We start from the raw sequence: 22,313 nt of genomic DNA, 5'->3' as shown, positions 1-22,313 counted from the left end.
CTGTTCTGGTGAAAACACGAAAAAATAATTCACTGTTTTCAGTACACTGATGCACACAAAGGCTATCCGTGTAAAAAAATATTCGACCGCATGTCCTCGGCGCGGACCAGTGTGTTTCGAGAAATGTGCCGCAGATTCAGCATTGAATCCGATGAATTCAGGTATCATCAACGTTTTCAAGCATCATACCGCAGTCTTGGCTTTGGCTAAGACAGATTCGGGAAGGGGTCCCGCGGTCTTGAGATAAAGTGTGAAATCCTGTATATGAACAAATTTTATAATTGTAAACAAAGTTTGAATCCTGGGGACCTTACGTCAAGTGACGAATTGTCAAAATGCACAAGAGTCCACCACCTGCAAGGTGGAATGTATAATGAGGTGTAGTTATAGCGCTTTTGGCGATCCCCCCCCTGGGCTCCGATTTTGACAGATGGTTTGCCGCTTGTATATGTATTGATGGATTGTTTACGTTTTGCATGGTCAATATTTGGTGGAGATCAATTTGGGTGAATATTTTAGTTTATTAGAACACAGTTCGTAATTTAAAATGGAAATTTTTCTTCGAGAACTTGAAGCGTTCGCCAAAAGCGGAAAACTAACTGTCAGTTTTCTTCGTCGATTCTTTTTCCACCTAGCTGTCAAAACGGGCTTATAACTTGACCTGATATTTTTACGGTCCTTGACCACCTGATATTTTTAATCCACCTTGAGTTCGTCCAAGGTGTGTTTATTAAGGAGGTGAATTGTTAGCGCGTTTTCCGGGCGCCATCATTGACTATTGTTATGTCAAATCGCATACAATTTTCTATACCCCTCTCCAGCCTTCCCCGATTTTAATACCGGAGCCCCCAGTATTGTTACCGTAGCAATAGACGATGCGCAATCTCAGATTGCGCATATATTTATCTGTCAAACGGATCGGTTTGATATATTTATCTGTCAAAAAATATTTATATATCTCGGACATATAATCTTGAAAATTTATGAGCAATCTTGGCGCCATCTGAAATTGTATGGAAATGACGTTTATAGCTCAGGGTTGGCTACGCGAAATGACTTATGTTTTGATAAAACGAATATATGCGCAATCTGAGATTGCGCATCGTGTATTAATACGGTCACCTCCTAATATCCATACACCTTGAGTTCGTCGACGAGGATGTCAACAACAAAACGTCAACGCGGGGAGAGCGGTTTTGTGCTATTTCATACGACGAAAACAAAGCACCGCGACCGTTCGTGAGACCGGAAAATTCTGCTTAAAAACGCTCTTCTCGTCTAAAATACCTGGGAAAGCATCCAACCGCTCCTGATTTTGTGTGTGTGTGTGTTCACAAAATGATCACCAAATTGTCCCGCGAGGCGGTGCTCTCGCTCATGGAGCGCAAACAAGAGCTGGAGGCACAGATTGAACAGCAAGGACTGATCCTGAGTGCGGTTAGTATTGGGCGATCCGATCGGAATTTTCACCCTTTCAAGTCGATGTCGACATGATGCTGCACGATCATTCATCCTTACAGAACCGGATCGGGATGAACGAGCCACTGGTGGACGGCGAGGGCTACCCGCTCAGCAACGTAGACGTGTTATCGGTGCGCAAAGCGCGCCACACAATCATTTGCCTGCAGAATGATAGGAAAAAAATTATGCAGCAGATCGAAAAGGGCATTGCTCAGGTGTTTGAAGCGGAACAAAGCGCGCCGGCAAACGGGCAGCAGCAGCAGCACCACCACCAGAACCTGCCGAATGAACCGATGGAGGTGGACGGTGACAGAACGGCCAGCAGCGCGCCGGAACCATTCGCGGTGGTGGAATCGGTCGTACCCGGACAGCTTGCAGATCGTATGGTAATCTTTGGATTAATTGTAGGAATTAAATTGAATTCTTTCGTGGGTGGTGTATGACTGTGTTTAGTACAATACTCAAAATTCTAATTGTATCTCTTTTTAGGGCATTGCCGTCGGGGATCAGATTGTGCAGGTTGGAACGGTCACTGCCCGTAACTTCAAGACGATGAACCAGGTACAGTCCGTGATTGCTAATATGCAGGGCAGAAAGCTTCACCTGGTGGTACGCAAAGCGACATCCGGCCAGGTGGCGACCATCGAGCTGGACCTGACTAGCGGCAGCCGGTTGGGAATTTTCATGAAACCACGCTAGTTGCCCGTGTTTAGGTGAGACCCGTTTTGTTGAATCTTTTCGACACTTTGTGACACACGATCCAACGGACAGCTTTCGATTTCAGTCGATACGATAGGGAACTAAACAATTAGCGCAAAGAACTGAGACAAGGAATGCTGTAGGAAGTGGAAATTATGTTCAGCTACCGGTAGATGCCACAAATTAATCACAAGTAAGGCAGACAGAAACTCATTCTAGCAGCCATTTGGCTGCGTATTGGTGTTTGCAGATCAAACTGCGTTAGAAGCGATGATTTGAAGGTTCGTAATTGATGGATGAAGTAGGTTTAGCGTAAAAATTGTTGCATGACAGAAAATTTAATGGTGAAGAGCATTAACATTAATTCGGTAAAAACCTATTATGTGTTTATTTTTCTTTTTTCATCTTCACCAAATCAAGTGACCAACATCACGAGCTTTCCTGTTTTTTACCTATGCGAGTTTAATAATCACTTCTTGCTACAAATGTTTCAAATCTATCTGTTTTAATTACAAAGAACCAGTTTCTTTTTTTTTACATAACCCAATAAGCTAGGCCCGGCCTTGGTTTATCTTTTTGGCACTTTTGCTCTTGGTGAGTCATGTGGTAGCTATTCATGTGGTGTCGGTTTGTAACGTTTTTTGTTTTACTTTTAAAAAATATATTAAAATTTGCTGTAATCTAAAATTAATGTACAGGTTACCAGACGTTATACTGTGTACTGTTCAATTTCTTTTCCAAATTCGTTTGCGTTTGCGTGATCACAAGCGAAAAATATATCCGACATCCTCGCTCTATGGAATCCCTTACACAGGAAGCCCTTTTATCATTATGTTTTAATTTCGATAAAACGATCATATCCAATTGCTTGGCCTTTTTTTATTTCATTATGGCAAAATCAATCAAAAAACCGTACGAAATTGAAGACTCTTTTTGGAATAAACAGTATAAGAGAAGCTACATACTAGTGGTGTGCTCTCTGTAACGCACTCACACAACTCCGATCGATTCCGGAGTCGGATCGGAGTCGACTTTGGATTTTTGCCAACTTTCCCCCTCCTTATATTTGGCGTAACGTCCTACGAGGACACGCCGGCTCTATACAGGCTTTCGAGACTTTAATCATTACCACACACAGCCGGATATAGTCAGGTCCTTGCTACGGCGGGACGGTCCATCTGAGATTTGAACCCATGATCCCATGACGGGCATGTTATTGAGTCATTCAAGTTGACGACGTGATTGCCCCAACTTGAACACATGGAAGCAGAGCGATAGTGGAAGAGAAAAGCTCATTTGGGTAAAATTGAGGCAAACATTTCCAGGCAGTCCTGTTTTTTTTTCTAGTAATGCAATATGTGTTTTATCTAGTTAGCTTAGAATAAAAAAAAATGTTGTAATTTGTACTTCTTAGGAGTTTGAGTGGAGTATCCGAAAGGTAAAATTCCTGTTGCTTGAATCCTGTGAAGATTTTGATTGCAAAACCTTTTAGGAAGAATGTGGCATGAAAGATCGCGTAGAGCGTAGATATGGCGTTTAGTGTTCGGTAAATCTGATTCAGATTCATGAATAGGAATGAATCTTTGAAATGATTCAATGAATCTGAAACAACGGTAAAGATTCATGCATCTTCAAAGAGCTTTCGAGACCTATTGGAAAGTATCACGCAACTGGATGGTTTGGTTTGGCATGGGAAGACGGTCCATGCGAGGCTTGAACCCACATCGGGCATGTTTTAGGTGGCATTGGGCAAATTCAATATTTTGAAAATCATACATCTCTAATGATTCATTAATTCTTGGAGATATATGATTCTTTCGAAATTCATCAATCATTTAAGATCACTGAAGATTCATGAATTCCAACACTTAAGGGGTTTTCAGGAGTTCTCATAGCTGTGGGGCACTTTATTAACTCCTTCTTACGGGAAATGAACTTTATGTAATGGGAATTTGACTCTATGGCACCCTTGTTGGACAAATGTAATAGGAATTTCCAATGAGCCTGTCCAAAAAGTCTAATTTCCAACATATGAAGTTTACTTCCCATAGGAAAGAGTCAAGAAAGTGTCCCACAGCTATGAAACCCCCTGAAAACCCCAGTAATGGCGTTGACCTACTTCGGTAAGGCTCCGACGAGCTGATAGTGCCCGTTTGATGGGATTAGGACGACCCAACCTGTACGCGGTCACTGCTAAGGGTATAGGGCTAGGTCCCGGATGCCTACTCAACCATTCTGTCCGCTTGATGTCTATGCGACTATGCCGCCCCATGTAAGGGTAAATTCCTAGTACACGGAACAAACTCCATCCCTTAAAAAAACATAAAATAAATAGTGGCTCGCAAACGTTCAGCACGCTGTGCTCGCTCCTCTCCGGCATCGTCTGCTGCGCACGAACCCCACCCATTTTCAACCACCCCCCTCCCGCAAGTGACCGCAAGTGTGCCACCGGTGTGTTGGTTCAAGCGGCGCACCGGTTTAGCGTGTTTCTCTCGCTCTCTCTCTCTCTGCAAGACAGCTTTGCCGCAAGACTCTCAAGAGACTCTTCGGCGGGTTTTACCCACCATTCGATCCAAAGCCCCACACGCCGCCCTTCTTCCCTTTGCGCGTATCAGTGGCGTGCTGTGCGCAACGGCGAAACCCGACGGTGCGTAACGCCTCCGACCAAAAGCCCTGCCGTGTATGGCTGTGTGTGTGTGTGTGTGTGTGTGTTTGCCTGCTTGTACCAGTCTCGCTGCGGCTGCCCGTCTGCCTGCTCGGCCATAGCTTAGTGAGCGGCGCTACTGGCCGGACGTGTTTTGCGCGAACCCCAATCTTTGCGGGCGCTTTTGAGAGCTTTTGTCTGCGCGCGTGACACTGATTAGCTTTGCGCGGTGCGCAAGGGAAGCAACGCAACAGGTGTTCCGGTGTTTTCGGATCTGCGTCATCTTTTTGCGGGTTTTTGTTGTTGTTGTTTGTTTCTGTTTTCATTTTTTTTTGTTGCTTGCTGTGGGTGTACCGTGCGCGGCGCGGTCCATCTTTCCTGCGTGAGCAGCAGCCGCGCGTTCCGCAGCCAGCCAAACTGCCGGACGCTCGCGCGCAGCGGTGACGTACCTCCAGCGGTTTTTGGACGGCGGTGGATGTTAGTTCCGGTAAAGGTCGAAGGTAGTTCCGCGTACCACCGAAAAAAAAAGGTGGCCCACGGGTGCAATTGTCGGGCCGCGTCGGTTGTCTTGCTCTTGCTCCCTTGCCCAGTAGTGGTTGTTTTAAGAAGCAAACCGCGCGGGCTCTGCGCGCCCCTTAACGTATGTAAAGTTTGTTGTAAAGTGAATGGTGGTAAAACCCTCACCTCCCCCTCCCTCCCCCCCCCCCCCTTCCCCGGGGGCGCACTGTTTCGTTTGGGCATGCCGGGTTGGTAGTTGCCGCGTGGTCCATCAACTGCTGCGTTTGTGCCCCCTTTTTTTTTTGGTGGAGATGTGTAATGGTGGGGACGCGAAGGGTGTTCTAGCCTTCGGTGGATTAAGTGCGATCTAATAAGTGGTTCTGTGGACGTGTCTTTCTGTATGTGTAGTTTTCCGTTTCTGAATGTGTGCTTTGTTTGTTTTTGTGTGTTTTTTTATTATTTCAAATCTTAGTCAAGAGATCTCCAACGTCCAGACGTGCGTGTGTTTTGCGTAAGTTTGAACCTGTGTGCGTATGTTTGCCTATGTGTGTGTGACTGTGTGTTCTGCTGTGATATAGTGCGATTTGCCCTTGCCGATCACGTTTCGAAGGAATTTGGGTCAAATGAATTTGTTTCTCCTCTCCCTTGCTGTGCACACTCTCCGTTGTCAGATCTAGGTAGCAGCAGCAGCAGCATGTGTTGGTGATTAATTACGCCTACCACCTTGCGACGATCAGGTTATTTCAAGTTCATGGTGAGTTGGTCGATCAGGTATCCGGGGTTAGCTGTACGGGGAAAGAAGAGGGGGGGGGGCTAAGGGCTTGCTGGCCCCAAAATCGGAGCACCAACTACTCTTTACAGTGTGTATGTCTGTGTGTGTGTGTATGTGTTTGACCCCGAAAAAAGGGAACCTCGGGTCAACACGTTCACGTCCATCAATCCAGCCATCAATCAACGACAACGGCGAGGCGCACCTTCGAGGATGCTCTAATTTACAATATTACCTTCTTTTTCCACCCAACTCCATCTCCCAACACATTAGCATACATTGGTTCACGGCCAATTGTCCCTTGCTTTTGCCTCACACCGGCTGCATCATTAACGTCAGGACGAAACGAACACCCTGCCACCAATCAATCTAGTTTTGTGTGTATTTTGTGAAATCCTTGGATATCTCAGTCACTTTGCGTTGTGCCGCGCAAAACGCCAAATGCGGTGCCACACTTACGTGTGAGCGACGATTCCTCCTTTCCCGGTAGACGACTACGACGACGATTTAGAAAAAGAAGGATGTCTCTGCACGAATGGTATCGCAGGCGGGAGCGGGGACTGCCGGCACGCATCGGCGACACCGATATGATCTACCGCACCATCTTCCGGTCGCTGCAGCCGAGGGCACTGTCGGCCGAGCTGTCGCACCCGTACCGGTGCGGGCAGGACAGTGGGGCCATCTGCAATCTGGAGTTTTCGCCCGATGGGTAAGTAAGGGCTCTGTGTGGTGGTGGGGCTGTCTACTGTACAAACTCCCAACATAGGGCGCATTGGTCCTATGGTCTAGGGCTATCAAGCGATTTGAATGTAGTCCCAACAATCATTAAGAGACAACAGCAATATACACGCACCATAAAATTCCAAAATACTCCAAGATTGAATCCTTCAATAGCAAAACATCAGGTTTTTACATCTTTTGCCCTCCAAAGGGTTATGTCTGGTTCGGAGCTAGTGATCAAAGGAACATTTTGTTTTGAAATTACAACTCCGAGTCAAACAGATGTCTCCAAATCTCCATCTCGGATCCCAATAATCCTTCATAGATTGAAAAAAAGCAAGACGTTCTGAAGAATCATATCGGATGTGTTTTGGTGACCATAAGATGTGTCTAAGCTCTAACGCCAAACCAAGCCATTATCTCCAAACTTCTCCAATGACCCTGAAGTTTATTTTAGATGTAAAATATTGTCTCCAACTCCCCATCCTCAATCCCAATAATCCTTCAAAGGTAACACAGGACGTCCCAACAAGCTTTTGGAACTCTCCCAATCTATATCCTCCAAAGAATCACCTTCGGTGTGGTTTAGTGGACACAGGTTATTTCTATGCTCTAACGCCTAGGCGAACAATTGTCTCCAAATATCTCCAAAGCTTCCAAAGCTTCGTTCAGATGAAGAAAAAAAGAAAGACGTCAAAAAAAGCTTATTTAACTCCTCCAACATGTGTCCTTCAATTACTTCTGGTTTGATCTGGTCGATCGCAATATACATACTCCTAAGTTCTAACGCCTCATACAGACTAATGTCCTCAAGTGCTTGTAATGGTACAGTAACCCTTCAAACGCAATGCAAAAAAACAGACCGTAGAAAAAGCGTATTGAACTCTTCCAGTGTGTGTCCTCCAAAGAATTACTTCTGGTTTTGGTCGTCATAAGATACTTCTAAATTCTAACTCCTGGTACAAACAAACGACTCTAATGGACAATGATTCAAAAGCAAAAGCAAAACAAAAAAATAGAGCATCGAAAAAAGCGTATTGAACTCTCCCAACTGACGTCCTCCAAAGTTTCTCGAAGCTCCAGTGCTTAAGCCGACACACCTCTGGGGGTGCTGCGTTTTTTTTTTGTTTGCTGTACGTACGGAAGGGCCTCGGCGGGAATGTGGTGTGAAATATTCAGTTGTTTTGGGTCCGATTTTCTTCGCACCGGAGGGAAGGGTACACACCACTTCCTAGCTGGCGCTGGGTGCTGATTGATTGGCTGCATTAGTGTAGCCGTTTATGCTACGGTGACGGTGACGTCGGCCCCGGATCAGGTAGTGCTCTGCTGCTCTCGTAGTTGTCATTCGCGCTTAGCCTGCGTTTGCCATAATCTCTTTAAGCGTTTGTCGTCGTGTTTGCCGTGGGTGGAAGAAGGGTTCGAGGAAGCGCCGTTTACGGCCGTTCTTTTTGCGGGTGGGTTTTGTGGGTGGGGAGCTAGGAAGCCGAGGTTAGTCGACCGTTGTTCCGTTCCGGTGGCAGATCCAACCATAATATCCGGCTTCCGCGTTTTCTCCACTGCTACCACCACCACTGCCGGTTGTGATATCGCGGTGAGCGCGATCGTGCGACACGGGTGGGGTGGGTTGGTGGTTGGCGAATTGTGGCGAATTATTAGCTGCCGAGAGACAATAATCTCGCTCGGTCTGCCGTATCCGCATAGGCGCGCTCAAGCAAATAAAACGGCAAAACTAACCAAACATTTGAAACAACAACAAAAAAAAAGCAAAAAATCGCAGAATTGAAACTATTAGGAACGGGAAAGGGAAACACATTAGCACGGGTGGCGTGGAGTACGGGGGTTTGGGGGAGATCATTTGTTAATGTGTGTGTGTGTGTCTGTGTGTGTCGCACGTTCTTTTACGAGGGAGTGTTTCGGTTCCGTTTTTTTTTTTTGTTGTTTTCGTTCTCTTCCTGCTCACTGCGGCGGCCAGCAATAAAGCGCACAGTTACCAACTAGTGCTGTAAATCAGCCTGCTGATTGCCTACGATTTACCTCCAATCGACGGTAATCGACTTGCCGAAACGGAACCAAATCAGAAGATGTGTCGCCCTCTAGTTCCGGAGTCGTAACCGCGCTGGTGGAGGGTTCGTCGCTTGCTCTCTGCCGCGTGCCTTACTTTGCTGGCGGAAGCGTTTTTGACCTACCTGTGCGAGAAGGAACCATTCCAGAAGCCGCTTAAATGCGGGCCCATAAACCACCGCCCGAGCGAGATAATCTTGTCCGGTGGCGCACCTGCTGACCCGGCAAACATTCGAACTTGTTTTGCTTTACTATTGCTTTGGATAAAGCTGTTGGAGCTTATTTTACCAACATAAAACAGCTTAAAGTGCTTTTAAAGTATAGTTGTTAGCCAACAAGCCATGGTTTATGCGAGCAAAATGTGTCGTGCCACCAGAAGTAAAATCGTTTCGCGTTTAAAAGAAGAAAACCAAAAACAAAACAAATTTGTGAAAGTAGTTCCTCGCATGTTTATTGTATCTTTGTTTCTCCGAGAGCGTTATTCCTAGCCGACAGACAAATTCCAGTCAGTCAGTCGACCTTCATCTGTTCGGGTTAACCGCTACAACCACGGATCCTGCAGTCCAAATGCTCTGAATATCTTTTTTATAGGGTTCAAAGTGCTCAGATCTGTTTTGTTACGAACAAGCAAGCTAGGTCCTCCAGTGAGTGCAGCAGACTTGGTCCAATACAACGTATTGTCGAAATGATTTCACAATAACATGTAAAATGAACAATGGCGAGGGGATGTAATAGTGTCAGCCAGGTTCCACTTACCGAATAAGCTACAAATCTAGGAATCGAACTGGTTGTACGGTTGCCTCAATGAGCCGTTGCCTAACAACGGTCAACCAATGTGTTCCCAACGCGTGTTCTTGGTGAAAGGAGGTCGGAGATGTTAAGCATCCAAAGCTAACGGAAGTGAAATAAAAATGTTCTCCCAACGAATCAAACCGCTGGTGGTCGACACCAAAAAAGAACATTTTTTTAACTCTAAATGAGGTTAAAGCGGTTAATTTGAAATCCAAAACCCCAATGTTTCCCCCCATTTCGTAACCGGTTTGTAGGCAGGAACTCAGCCTGCTCTTGGTGGAAGACGAAAAAAAAAGCGCAAATGTGATCTTGCCAATCTAATAAAACTGAAAATGAAAGGTTGTAAACCAAACACCACAAAACACTTCCCGAACACGCGCTTTTGAGATATTAAACAAAACAAAAAATAATAATAATAAACACATTTATTTCATGCCTGCCTAGAGATGGGCCAATAACGAAGCAAATCCATGCAAAAGTAACTGGTTAACTGGACGACGCTCACTGTGGTGGTACGCGTCAAGCTGTACGACTTTAAAAGGATGTCTTTGCCGCCACGTGTTCAAGCCCCGTATCTGCTGAGCCTTCTTTGTGTGCTGAACCGTACTTTCTAACTGCTACAAAGCGATGGATTGAAGCCCCACACGCTGAAAGGCTCTGCAATCCAACAAATCCTACCTGGTTCTGCTACGGACAGACAGAGACCAGACGGGATGTTTTTAACTCTTCGTCACGAGGACTTTAAAACACATGTTGGGTTTAAACATTTTATAACATTGTTGATCAGTTACTTGTGACTAGTGAGTTTTGTCTGCGGCAGCTAACAGATGTGAATAATTCGCGAGAGTACCTAACCAAGTATGCTCGGGGTAATGTATCTGCAAACAGGTAAAGCCAAAGATGTATTACCAATGTTAGGAATCAAGCTTCGGCACGAACTCTTAAACGAACAAAACAACCTACAGTGTTTGCAAAAAAGTCCCATCTCTACTTTTGAGCCTTCCTTTAGGTGCCTTCCACCTTTGCGAGGCTCGCTGCTCCGGAACTACTAAAACCGGTGCGCTGTCAGCGTTGTTCTGTCCGCCTGAAAAAGTTGATTTCGACTGTCGTCTGGCTCCCATCTGGTGCGACCTTAGGCCGGGTTGGTGAATTTCCTGGGATTTATTACTGCCCCCGACCCTGGGCAGAGAGCGCGTTGTAGCATTGCGTTGGCCTTGGAGCCGGGGGAACAGCCAAACAAGTTTGGTTTTTATTTCAGAGAATAAATAAAAGAAACAAGAGAAAAAAAGGTGTCAAGTAATCCACCTTGGTCGATTGCTGCCTCCCGCGTGTGGTGTACGTTGAGGAAGATAACGTGACACACATGGAAAGGCAAAGGAACCTTCCCAGTCCAGTTCGTTGCCTGCTTGAAACGGCCGAACTGCTGGGGCTAAACGGTTATGCCATATCGCATTGGCGGCCAATCTAACATTCAAATTCAAACGATCTAACCTTCTTCCGTCTACTATCACAGCACGGCAATCGATCAGGTGCATGCTGTTGAGCGCGCCAGGGTCTCCCGGGACGAACATGTAAATGATAGTGCAGGAGCCGATCTCTGGCATTGCAATGCGCGCGCCGTCCGTCTATCGGCCGTCTGAAGCCATCACGCGTGAAGAATCGGCCGCTGCCGCTGCGTCGGCAAACCGCTTTGTGTGGCATGGCCGGCAGAGACCCCCAGCTTCAAGGTGTGCTTCTTCATGCATCACTTTGACCGTGACCATAACCCACACGCGGCGCCGGCGGCTGCGCGCGGACCTCCAGACGAGCGGCGCTTGCAGCTGCTGCGGACTGCACTCCGGCGCTGCACTTCCGAGTTTTCCGCACCCACCTTTAACTCGTCTCACCCCCCCCCCCCCCCCCTATCCGTCACGAAAGTGGCTGATTTATTGGCGCACAAAGTGTGGTGTGGCGTCGATTTGCGCAATATCTGTATGCTGCGCGCGTAGATCTGTTGCTTGGACTTTTATTGCATTTATGCTATTTTTATTATATTTTCTCGGTGTTTTTTTTTTTGCTCTTTCCAATTAACCATTTTCTCTCGCTCTTTCTCTCTCTCTCCCGTTCACTCTATCATTCGCTTCATTCGCGTAGGACGCTGCTGGCCGCTGCCTGTGAATATAAATCGATCGTGCTGTTCGATCCGCTCGCGGAAAAGCAGGTGAGCGCCGTCAGCAATGCCCACGATGGCAGCGTCAACTGCATCAAGTAAGTTCGAATTGTTCGGCGGTCTTTGGGTTTCGAAACCCCCAACCTCCAACAGTGCAATCACCAATCTTTCACCAATCTGCCTATGTTGCAGATTCGTCGACAGCCGTACCTTTGCGTCCTGCTCGGACGACACCACGGTTGCGCTGTGGGACGCGCGCAACCTCTCGACCAAGCTGCGCACGCTGCACGGCCACAGCGGCTGGGTGAAGAACATCGAGTACGCGAAGGGTGCCGGCGTGCTGCTCTCCTCCGGGCTGGACGGGCTGGTGTACGCCTGGGAGCTGAACAACAGCACCGAGCAGGGCTGCACTTACCAGCGGCTGCTGTACATGCCCGGGCTGATGCGGTGCCGGCTCGCGCCGGACGAGTCGCGGCTAGTGCTCTGCACCGGCACCGGCTACCTGATGCTGGTGCACGACCTCGACCTGGCCAGCCTGGCCGGTGATCTCGTCGACTTTCGCGTAAGTGTAACAAAAATGTTGCTAAAAACCAATCGCCCCACAACCCACCCACTTATTTCGGCCCTTTGTTTCCCCCCAAATTCCCCAGCCAAACATACAACGACTGAACCTGATGCGCAAGCAACGGGTCCCGCTGGGCGCACGCAAGACTCCCGCGGTCTCCCACAGAAGAAAGAGAAATCGTATCGAGTTTGTGAGCGACTTTCCACCCGGCGACGATGCGGAAATGATTAGCGGCTTGACGGTATGTACCATGGGGAGATGGGGTTTCTTTCGGGTTGTTGTACAGTGCAGAGAAAACGAGAAAACAACTTCAGCACCAGCAACATCGGGAGTTTCGAGCGGAATCGTTACTTAATGACCGCAGTGCGTTGCGCAACAAACAAGGTTTATGCACCGTATTACGTATGATTGCTAATAATTCGGAGAACTGTTGCCTTTTCGGGAGAAAATTATTATCAAACTAATCGTTGTAGTTACTACAATTGCATCATAACTTACTTTTGGAAGCCAAGAATCTGGGCTCATTATAAAACCACACTTTTTAATTGTGATGATATTTTCCGGCCTCCTCTTATTTTCAACTCAACCTCTTATTTCCTCTGACTTTGCGACTGCCTTGATAGTTCCTTATGAAAAAAACTGACGTCATGCATCGTTTTGGATATTATAATAGAATAGATTATAATAGATGAAAAAGAAAGGCGCATAGTATATGCGATTCATTGAAGTCCAGAAAATTCCCAGATTTCGTTTCAAAATCGCTACGTAACTTGGCAAAGTTGGTCAGCATGGTGCTGAAATTGATCAGTGATAGCTTTTAGTCATTAGTGTTGCTACGGAAACCGTTTCCAAATAATTATCTAAATGGTTTGGCTAGATTTTTCAGGATTTCTCTCTGATTGATTTCAGGAGGTCTTAAGAGGGTGAATATCAACAGATTGTGTAGCTAAAACTATCTAGTATAGTTCTCTTCTACTTCTTAGTTGTCGCAATAGCAACAGTAGATCTAAGCAAGGACCTAATTGATTTACCTATTGCAGATACGTCAGTCCTGTATATGGGGGACTCAGTCCCAACGGGACTGCAACGGGTCTTCACACAGCAAAACAATTCACGGTAGCAAGTGCGTAATAGTTACTCCTGATTACTTCATCCCATACGGTCAATGCTGCTTCTTTTATCAGTTACGCTTGATTTGTCTGCATGAGTATTTAAAAAAAAACATTGAAATGTGATGAATACCTTCACTCGTAATATAGAAAGACGGGTCAATATAAATGTAGAATAGAAGAAATAGAAACCTTGTCTCTCCCCGTTGTGGATGCCAGAATGTAATGCTGACTGCACCTTTTAGTGTTTTTTTTCTTATATACACATACGCACAAGCATTATTACATCCTTATTGGTATATTTCCCCGTCAACGACTTATAAATACTGCAACAAATGCTCAAAGTTTCACACTCGCCAGCACAAAGTGATGTCGACGACGCAACTACTAGGCTACAATCTCCTGCATGTTATGTGCTTGGATGCATCAGTTAGACCACACTGCATAGCAAATTGCATTATTTTTTATTTGTTTTTAATGATTCGTTTTTCTGATATGCCCACTTTTAGCTACATCCTCAAGGTTGGTGTGCTCTTAGTAGAAATATTTCATACGACGAGAAGACAGAGGTAAGTTGGAACGTCTCAGGACCACAATCGCATAAAGCGAATAAATGCCGAAACCCAAAAAAAAAAAACAAAATTCAAACCTGATAAAATAATAAACCCTCTCCAGCATAATACGATTGGGTTTGGAATGTTACTGTTGCCATAACAAAGCAAAACATTCGCAAACCACAACACAGTGGCAAAGTGAATGGAACGCAATCGTGCATGGAAACGCAGCCTGTCAATAATTTCGGCCCATTCCCACGCTACGGTGGCCACACATTTGTAGGGGACGTTTTAGTTTTTGTTTGCTTTTCGGCAAATGGACGATACAGCGGACACATTCTAACAAAGCTATGCACAATGCTTCGATGCTCCTATCTCTTTGCAGTGGTCTGTAGTGCACGATATACAAAGCTGGAGCGAGAATGAGGATGAATCGGACACGGAGAAGCAGGAACCGGATGAACTGAACACGGAGGATAGCCAAGAGCCCGAGCAGGAAGATGTGCCCCAACAGGAGCGAAGCAACTGCACCCGATCGATGGAGGGTTTCGGGCGAGATCCTAAGCGAGAACCAAGCGAAACGGTACTAACGGAAGCGACATGGTGCAACGGAGCTACCGAGCGGAATGTGATCAACAAGTCAGTATGATACCGTGTTTGCGCTTACACCTGCAGCAAATGCTAACAGAGAGTGTCTTTCTTTTCTCCAAACCCTAGTGCCTTTCCCAGTCACTCCGGTGCTCCGTGCCCCAGACTTGCTGAAGTCCCGTTGCAACCCACCATAAGACTGTCGCCGCCCGCCAAGGGAGGTCGGGCCGGGTCCGCGTGGTCGGAACCGGTAGCGAGCAAGCGGACCGCCGGGCACAGTACGGACGGGACCGGCACCCGGCTGCTCTACTACATCCAGGAGTCGAACAAGGTGGAGGGCTACATGCGGGAGGCGTGCTTCTCGCCGGACGGGCGGGTCATCTGTTCGCCGCACGATGACTACGGCGTGCGGTTGCTGGCGTTCAACGAGCAGTGCAACGAGATGCGGTACGCGCGCCAGTGCCTGGCGAGCGGCAGCGAACCGGCACCGCTGCGGGAGCTCAGGTACAAGCCGTGCTATCCGCACGTGGTCATCAGCAGCCAGTTCAGTCCCCGGTTTCCGCTGCTCGTGACCGGGTGTCTGCTCGGGAACGTGGTCTGGAATCTGCCAGTGTTAAGCTAGGGGCTGTGCCTTTGACCGTTAAGCGCTTGGGGAGCGCCGGTACTGAACTGAAGTATACGAGAAGAACACAGTGGGAGAAGGGAAGGGGGGAAGGTAGGAGCGAGGGTTTGGGAAAATGAAAAATAAATCGTGGAAAAAAACAACCAATGTACAAAAAACAAACACCAACGAAGGGAGTTCTGTGTTCGTGCGCATAGGCTTGAAGCTCCGCTAAATGCAGCAGTTTCAAGATGCTGAAGAATACATCCATCATCGATCATGAGCTCACCAGCTTTATTACAGCGTTTCCAACATCTAATAGCCGTCGCAGGATTATTGAGGATCAGCATCATGGTAATCTGTTAAGCTTTCTAACCTGAAGTAGCTATGATGCTGTGGAATTAAAATTTGAAGAGGAAGCCTCAGGAACATAGAAAAATAGTAGCCAACACATTCCGTGTGCTGTAAGTGAAGCTAGATTATTTTCTAGTATACAAATTATTGGAATTTAGCTCTCTAGAATCGCCCCTAAATGCATGCCTTTCCATCTTTAGGTCTCGTTTGAAACTGTGCCTCCAGCAGTGGGTATCATTAGTCACAAATAGCCAACCTTAGGCTTAGGATACTCTGCTCTTAAATGCTGTGTCGAATATGAATTCACTCTTTCGAACCACCTTCCGAACCTGCAAACGATGACCAACTAATCCATCGAACCCATCGAATCGTCAATTCCATGCTATTGGAGTTTCATGGCTTAGTGACTAAAGATTGACCAGGATAGAAAGACGGTTAGTAATCACGGGTCGATTGATATACAAAACAGGTGCATACGACTCCGAATCTACTTCGGTATACTTTGAGAGTGAGTGTTTCGAACGGTAGCAACAATATTCCAATTCCGCATTGGCATTACGGCTCCGAGCTGCTTCCGAGCATTGCTACGCCGATTCCTACTACGGCTAAATCAAACCGATGGTTCCGTCCGGAGCTGTCCCTAAGCGTCCTGATTGTGATGGGTTTAGTTGGAAAAAAACCGGCGTCGACTCCGATCCGACTCCGCCAAGCATCCGTCAAGGTGTCGTTCGGAATCGCGTGGAGTCGAAGTCGTTCGGAATCGCTCGCAGTCACCAGGAATCGTTCGAAGTCGTCCGGAGTCGTCCAGAGTAGGCTGGAGTCGGCTTTCGAAACAAACAGGTCACAAGCACATTGCACCGGACGGCTCCGGTTGACTCCGATAGACTCCGATTCCGGTCGACACCGACTCCAGGTGACTCCGGACCATTCCGGACGACTTCAATTCCGGGAGAAATTAGTGGTTCCCATTTCGCCGGAGTCGGAATCGGACTATTAATAGCCGGAGTCGGATCAGAGTCATAGGTGCGCTCCAGAGAGCACATCACTACTTTCAACTAGTCCGACTATCTGATGGCTCCGATCATGCAGTGTTGCACCAGAGCCACTTGCGATTTTGGCGGAGTCAATCCCTGTTTTATTAATCTACCCATTACTACTCAGATTGACTTCAACGGCTCCGATGGTTCCAAGCGGATTCGGTAACGACGTGCGTGCGATTCGTAGAGTCCATTACTCTATGTAATTCTCCAATCCGTAGGTATATCACCACACGGAGCTCTTTGTTTAGCTGAACTCGTTGCACCCACGATTCCGATTCGTATGACCCATCACTACTTTGTACCCTGCTACATGAAGAACTCACATTTTTTACAACCCTCGGGGTGCGTAACTCTGTGAATTGATCGTATTACCGTACATCCACACAAAAACGAATGCTTATTTATTTATTTTTTTTTTTGTTTTGCAAAACGTTTACATTTTGGATGTGTGTGAGCGCGCTGTGCTCGGTGGTTCAAATATGGCTTCCGTCAATGCCTGCTTTGACGTACCTCCCTGGGCGAACGCAGTGACGGCAAGCGCGGGCCGCACGTTGACAGTTTGCTCCTTTGCTCACGTCGGGCTCGTCGGCCCAAAACAAAGCGGCCCGTGGAAAGAAAAAAAGTAGGCTAAATTTTGCGGTTTTATCTCCACTCACTATCGGGGCTGTTGTCTTTACATCCAAAGCATATAAATACACGCAACATTACCACCAGCAAGTGCGCCATATGTTGAAAAGGTACACGCTTTACTTGCAAACAAACGGCAATCTAATGCAGCAATAGTGTATGTTCATGTATGTGTACGTGTAGGTGAGGAAGGATTTCGTTTTCGTCAAGGTCTCGCATTAGCGTTTCAGTGCGGTTCTCTACCTGTATGTGTGTGTGTGTGTGCGTTTGTGTGAACGCGTGAGTCCTTTGCTTTATGCTGAATAAGTTAAAACCCCTGCCAGCTGTGCAAAGTCCGTCCAGCATGTCAACATTCAGCCAATCAACCATTACACTGTTCTTTAACCTTTTTTTTCTAAATTATTATTGCCTTCTCTTTTCTTCTGCCTGCCTGCCTACCGTGCATGGCTTGTGTGTGTGTGTATGTCCCTCCAGGTTCGTGGCAGATCCCGACTCCGGTTGACGTCGCACCAGTAGCACCAGCGGGCTTATTCGTTGTGGTGCTGGCGCTTGGTTTGGCAACACCGGGGGCAGCATGAAACTGCAGCTGACCATGGGCCGCAGTCAGAGTCCGGCGATGGACAAGGATTCGGAGGTGGCGAAAGGGGCCGGCGGCGCGTACGAGGCCGCGTCCGTGAGCGGGCCGGAGGACGACTTCGAGCTGTGGGACCAGAGCAAGGCGCTGCGGTCGGAGTACCGGGACAATCGCTGGAGCCAGAACGGCTGGAGCTCGTGCATTCCGATCACGATCATACTGGTGCTGATAGTGCTGGTGGTGCTGCTGCCACTGATGGACCACAGTGAGCGGGCGGGCGAGACCGGCGAGCCGGCCCGGGCCGGTGTGGGCCGGCTGGGGCACCCGATCGCCTGCCCGGAGACGTGCTCGCTCGAGCTGGTCGAAAGCATCCCGGAGGGTATGGCGTACCCGGACGGCAGCCCCACCTTCCGCACCACCTTCCAGGCGTGGTCGGCGCTGCTCGAGCTGGCCCAGGCGACGGTCGAGATTGGCTCGTTCTACTGGACGCTCAAGGGTGCGGACGTGTACAACCACTCGTCCGCCCGGGAGGGTGAGACGATCTTTCGCAAGCTGTACGAGGCGGGCACGGTGCGCAAGCTGCAGGTGAAAATTGCCCAGAGCGCACCGACGTCGGCGTCGCCCAACCTGGACACGGATCTGCTGGCGAAGCAGGGGGCCGCCCTGGTCCGGTCGGTCGACTTTCCGCGGCTGGTCGGGGGCGGCGTGCTGCACACGAAGGTGTGGCTGATCGACCGGAACCACTTCTATCTGGGCAGCGCCAACATGGACTGGCGGTCGCTGACGCAGGTGAAGGAGCTGGGCGTGCTCGGCACGAACTGCTCCTGCCTGGTGCAGGATCTGGCGAAGATATTCGACGTGTACTGGGATATGGGCGCACCGGACGCCCGCATACCGCCCAAGTGGCCGAAAGCGTACGCCGCCAGCTTCAACTACTCCGCACCGGCCCACGTAGAGTTTAACGGGAGGAACGCGATGGATGCGTACTTTTCGGTGAGTTTGGTTTCTCCTTTTGCTCGTTTGCCTTGTGCGCCCTTTGTTTGCATTTTGTAGGCTGTCGTGCACGATTCCATTCGTTTCGGCTTTGCCCAAACGGTACATTCTTCGTGCAAGAGCAGCAGTGATAAGCTGGCTAACAGGAATGAAACAGTTCAGGGTTATCATCAAGCGCAATTTGACAAGAGTTGATTGCGATTTTTGTTTTAAACATTAAGAGCCTGTTTCTTTGTGTCTGGTATTCGGCTTTTTAGTTGTTATGTTTAAGGCAATCTCACCAAATTTTGTATATCCATTGGAACTTACATTGCCAGTGAGTTGTCCCCAGAGGGGTCTACGTTTTACATACAAGCAAATCTCTATCGGTCGTTCCTTGTCATTTTGCTTTTTTTTGCGCTACACGTACTTTTTCGCGTGCTTTGTCACGACCGTTGGATTCAGCTTGCATTTAAAATAGCTACACAAACAGCTCGGCTCGAAAATGGTATCGTGAACAGTTTGCAACTGAAATTGAATTGTGAAGGGACATGACTGTGCGGCGATAGTGATACAAATTATTGCCGTAGCTCATTAAGTTGCAAACCACAAAAAGCAATTTTCGAAGCAATTTCATTAGTCAGGGTTAAATCAGTGTTTCCGATCTGGTGCGTAATGCTAGTCATCGACTTGTTTTTTTTTTTAACACTATCTACTTCATTACTAAAACTATCACACGTGGCTTCGTTTCAACGTGAATAGCGCAGAAAATTTAAATGTTTTATTGTGATTTTTAATACTCTTTTTAAAATACAGTAGTTGCTGCCAAATGTCTCTTGACAGTGTGCACCAAATGTTGCTTTACACAACAATTTTTGTCTGTTTGTCAACACTTTTTACTCTTGTGAAAATCATGAAAAAATCACAATGTATATGAAAGGATTTGGGAAATGAATTCATTCATTTATTAATGTGTCTAAAGCTAACTAATTTTGGAACGAACTATTTCAAAATTTGCAAACAAATCGTTTGACAAACAGGTAATCATTAATGCCTTAGAGACAACAATTGTGACACGCTGTAAAAGAGACTGATGCCTGACGGACAACCATTGGTGTACTGTAAAACTGTTAAAATAAAAAAGAGTAGAAGGACGTATAAGATCATGCAACGAACAATATGCACTTCAGAGTCTCTTAGTCTCTCTCTCTCTCTCTCTTGTTGGTCTGTTCACGATAGAGCCCGTCGATGTGACATGATGTCAAAAACCATTCTCCAGGATGATCGGTTCGTGGCTGCAACCTCCCATCCATGCAGACACCCGATCTTCAATCAGGTTTCGCTCCACCTGGCACAGCCATCGAGTTTGCTGTGCTCCCCTGCGCCTTATGTCAAACTGGGGATCGCTATCGAACATCTTCTTGCTCTCCGGATTTCGCTGCTGATGTTGTCCGAAGTAACGACCGTCCCGAGATGGCAGAACTCCTTTACTACCTCGAGCTTGTCGCCGTCAACTAATACACTGCTTCCCAGATGGTCTGAGTCTCCGGCAAGCAGGTACTTAGTCTGCGTCGCATTGATTCTAAATCCAATTCTTGCTGCTTCGCGCTTGCGTCGGGTGTACGCCTTACACATCTTCGCTTCATTTTCGATGAAGTCGATGTCATCCGCGAAGCCAAGAAATTGGAGAGACCAGTTGAGGATCGTGGAGCGGATCCTCGTTGTCTAGCCACGCGCTTCGAATAACACCTTCCAGAGCGATGTTGAAGAGCAGACAGGAGAGTCCTTGCCTCAGACCCCTGTGCGATTCGAACGATTCCGACGTCAAGTTCGATACTCGCACCTTACACTGCACCCTATTCATGGAGGCCTCTAACAGCCGGATCAACTTCCCAGGGAAGTGTTACCTCTGCATGATGTTCCATAGCTCATTCCGGTCTATGATGTCGTAGGCCGCCTTGAAGTCGATGAACAGGTGATGCGTAGGGTTCTAGCTGGGAATAACACCCAGCTTCCACTCCTCTGGTAGTTCCTCCTGCTCCAAGACTTTCACGATCAGCTGATGCTGAAGGGGCATCGAGAGGCACATGAGAGTATTATCTATTACTCTTCCTTCTATTTGTTGTTTTTGGTGATCACCTGCGCAAACGAATGGGTTAAATGTAAATGTTTCAAAGAGGGAATCAAGCAACCCATTAGTCATTCAAAACACGCTTCAAGCATTAACTTGTTGTGCATTGGTTGGTATATTGCAGAGCTCTCCGCCGATGATGTCGCCGGCGTGGCGCACGGACGACCTGTTCGCAATCCTAGACGTTATCAGCAAGGCAAACCGCTTCGTGCACATTTCCGTGATGGATTACTTTCCGCTAACGCTTTACACGCGCATAACGCAGTAAGTACTGAAGAATGTGTGGCAGATATGTGCTATACGGCAGTTCGGTTCTTTCACCGATCTCCTTCACTCTCTCTCTCTCTCTCTGGCTCTCAGGTACTGGCCGTACATCGACGACGCACTGCGCAAGGCGGCGATCGAGCGCAAGGTATCGCTCCGGCTGCTCATCTCGCTCTGGGACCACTCCCGACCGTCGGAGGAATACTTTCTGCACTCGCTCGAGGCGCTGTCGAACGCGCTGACCGGGGTGGACATCCAGATCCGCCGGTTCATCGTGCCGGCGTCGGACGACCAGAAGAAGATACCGTTCGGGCGGGTCAACCACAACAAGTACATGGTGACGGACAACACGGCGTACATCGGCACCTCCAACTGGTCGGGCGATTATTTCATCGATACGGCCGGCATCGGCCTGGTCATCTCGTCGTTCGACACCAACGGCACGATCATCCAGGAGCTGCAGTCCGTGTTCGAGCGCGACTGGAATAGCAAGTATGCGGTGCGCTTAAGCTAGGAAGACGGCGGTTGCTCGGTGTGTGTGTGTGTGCCCCGCGTGGTCACGGTGCTCAAATCGGATTTTAAAATCTTTACCAGCGGAGGCGTTTTTCTTTCGCTCTTTGCTATGGCACAGGCTTGCTCTGGTAGGACTCGAACGTCGCTGCACACACGTTGTCTGCCTTCGCTCGTTCGCTGTGTCTACGCCTCGCATACACTCTACCGCTACGTATGTACCGTTTTAGGTGACGCATTGGACACGTGTTTCAAAGTGCCTTGAAGCGAAATGCAGCGCTGCTCGTGGTTAGTGAAAATCGATTATTGACAGTGACGTTTTCTCGATTCTTTTTTTTTCAAATCTAGGCTACAATTTTTGTAAAACAACATCAAGCTAAGGATAGCAAATTAAAGATTTAACCGTTCGATGGTGTATCGTAAGCGCAATTTATGCTCAAACTAAAAGTGCTGTGTGCGTTCGCGTGTTATGGAGTATATTTTTCCAAATTAAAGTAGACTAGGCGTTTGGTTTCTCTTTCCCTTCTAGTCAACGTGTACTGATCGAAAAAAAATGCTCGTTTTAAGTAGCTAATTCTATTTTGTAATAAATTACATATCACTATCATTAAACCGTGTAGCAATTCAGATA

At 47.6% G+C, this 22,313-nt stretch overlaps 3 protein-coding genes across 20 annotated transcripts; all 3 read left to right on the top strand.

Annotated features, from left to right (window-relative positions):
* The first annotated feature begins 1,091 nt into the window (after positions 1-1,091).
* Positions 1,092-3,566, top strand: LOC1272064 (26S proteasome non-ATPase regulatory subunit 9). Of its 6 annotated transcripts, none has more exons than XM_061648469.1 (4): positions 1,163-1,437; positions 1,521-1,847; positions 1,951-2,174; positions 2,246-3,566. In XM_061648469.1, exons 1-3 carry the CDS (start codon positions 1,339-1,341, stop codon positions 2,158-2,160), a joined length of 636 nt encoding a protein of 211 aa, XP_061504453.1. In that variant the 5' UTR covers positions 1,163-1,338; the 3' UTR covers positions 2,161-2,174; positions 2,246-3,566. The 6 variants fall into 6 exon arrangements, with proteins under 6 accessions (XP_061504440.1, XP_061504453.1, XP_061504422.1 ...); XM_061648438.1 differs by having other exon boundaries at positions 1,166-1,437; positions 1,521-1,865; XM_061648448.1 differs by having other exon boundaries at positions 1,166-1,437; positions 1,521-1,865; positions 2,233-3,566.
* Positions 3,567-3,676: 110 nt separating this feature from the next.
* On the top strand, positions 3,677-15,393 carry LOC1272065 (DDB1- and CUL4-associated factor 10). Of its 11 annotated transcripts, none has more exons than XM_061648426.1 (10): positions 3,677-5,058; positions 5,775-5,813; positions 5,974-6,056; positions 6,345-6,780; positions 11,778-11,891; positions 11,986-12,355; positions 12,444-12,599; positions 13,977-14,036; positions 14,407-14,660; positions 14,739-15,393. In XM_061648426.1, the coding sequence occupies exons 4-10, from the start codon at positions 6,593-6,595 to the stop codon at positions 15,229-15,231; spliced, it is 1,635 nt and encodes a 544-aa protein (XP_061504410.1). In that variant the 5' UTR covers positions 3,677-5,058; positions 5,775-5,813; positions 5,974-6,056; positions 6,345-6,592; the 3' UTR covers positions 15,232-15,393. The 11 variants fall into 11 exon arrangements, with proteins under 11 accessions (XP_061504410.1, XP_061504390.1, XP_061504378.1 ...); XM_061648406.1 differs by having other exon boundaries at positions 3,677-5,291; XM_061648394.1 differs by having other exon boundaries at positions 3,677-5,304.
* Positions 15,394-17,124: 1,731 nt separating this feature from the next.
* LOC1272066 (5'-3' exonuclease PLD3) lies at positions 17,125-22,294 on the top strand. 3 transcript variants are annotated; one of them, XM_003436888.2, is made up of 4 exons: positions 17,125-17,414; positions 17,706-18,798; positions 21,033-21,172; positions 21,269-22,294. In XM_003436888.2, the coding sequence occupies exons 2-4, from the start codon at positions 17,806-17,808 to the stop codon at positions 21,684-21,686; spliced, it is 1,551 nt and encodes a 516-aa protein (XP_003436936.1). In that variant the 5' UTR covers positions 17,125-17,414; positions 17,706-17,805; the 3' UTR covers positions 21,687-22,294. The 3 variants fall into 3 exon arrangements, with proteins under 3 accessions (XP_003436936.1, XP_310936.5, XP_061519821.1); XM_310936.6 differs by having other exon boundaries at positions 17,126-17,341; XM_061663837.1 differs by having other exon boundaries at positions 17,149-17,510.
* Positions 22,295-22,313: the final 19 nt, after the last annotated feature.

This window comes from Anopheles gambiae, chromosome X, assembly GCF_943734735.2.
Source record: "Anopheles gambiae chromosome X, idAnoGambNW_F1_1, whole genome shotgun sequence".
In the NCBI taxonomy this organism is placed as follows: domain Eukaryota; kingdom Metazoa; phylum Arthropoda; class Insecta; order Diptera; family Culicidae; genus Anopheles; species Anopheles gambiae.
This window is presented reverse-complemented; position numbering and strand designations above follow the sequence as displayed.

Bases quoted from the DNA above. Each gene is read 5' to 3' on its own strand.
- LOC1272066 (XM_003436888.2), top strand. From the start codon at position 17,806: ATGAAACTGCAGCTGACCATGGGCCGCAGTCAGAGTCCGGCGATGGAC. The intron at 18,799-21,032 runs GTGAGTTTGGTT...GGTATATTGCAG, and splicing joins CGATGGATGCGTACTTTTCG to AGCTCTCCGCCGATGATGTC. The intron at 21,173-21,268 runs GTAAGTACTGAA...TCTGGCTCTCAG, and splicing joins CTTTACACGCGCATAACGCA to GTACTGGCCGTACATCGACG.
- LOC1272064 (XM_061648438.1), top strand. From the start codon at position 1,339: ATGATCACCAAATTGTCCCGCGAGGCGGTGCTCTCGCTCATGGAGCGC. The intron at 1,438-1,520 runs GTTAGTATTGGG...TCATCCTTACAG, and splicing joins AAGGACTGATCCTGAGTGCG to AACCGGATCGGGATGAACGA. The intron at 1,866-1,950 runs GTAGGAATTAAA...ATCTCTTTTTAG, and splicing joins TGGTAATCTTTGGATTAATT to GGCATTGCCGTCGGGGATCA.
- LOC1272065 (XM_061648427.1), top strand. From the start codon at position 6,593: ATGTCTCTGCACGAATGGTATCGCAGGCGGGAGCGGGGACTGCCGGCA. The intron at 12,356-12,443 runs GTAAGTGTAACA...CAAATTCCCCAG, and splicing joins GTGATCTCGTCGACTTTCGC to CCAAACATACAACGACTGAA. The intron at 14,661-14,738 runs GTCAGTATGATA...TCCAAACCCTAG, and splicing joins GAGCGGAATGTGATCAACAA to TGCCTTTCCCAGTCACTCCG.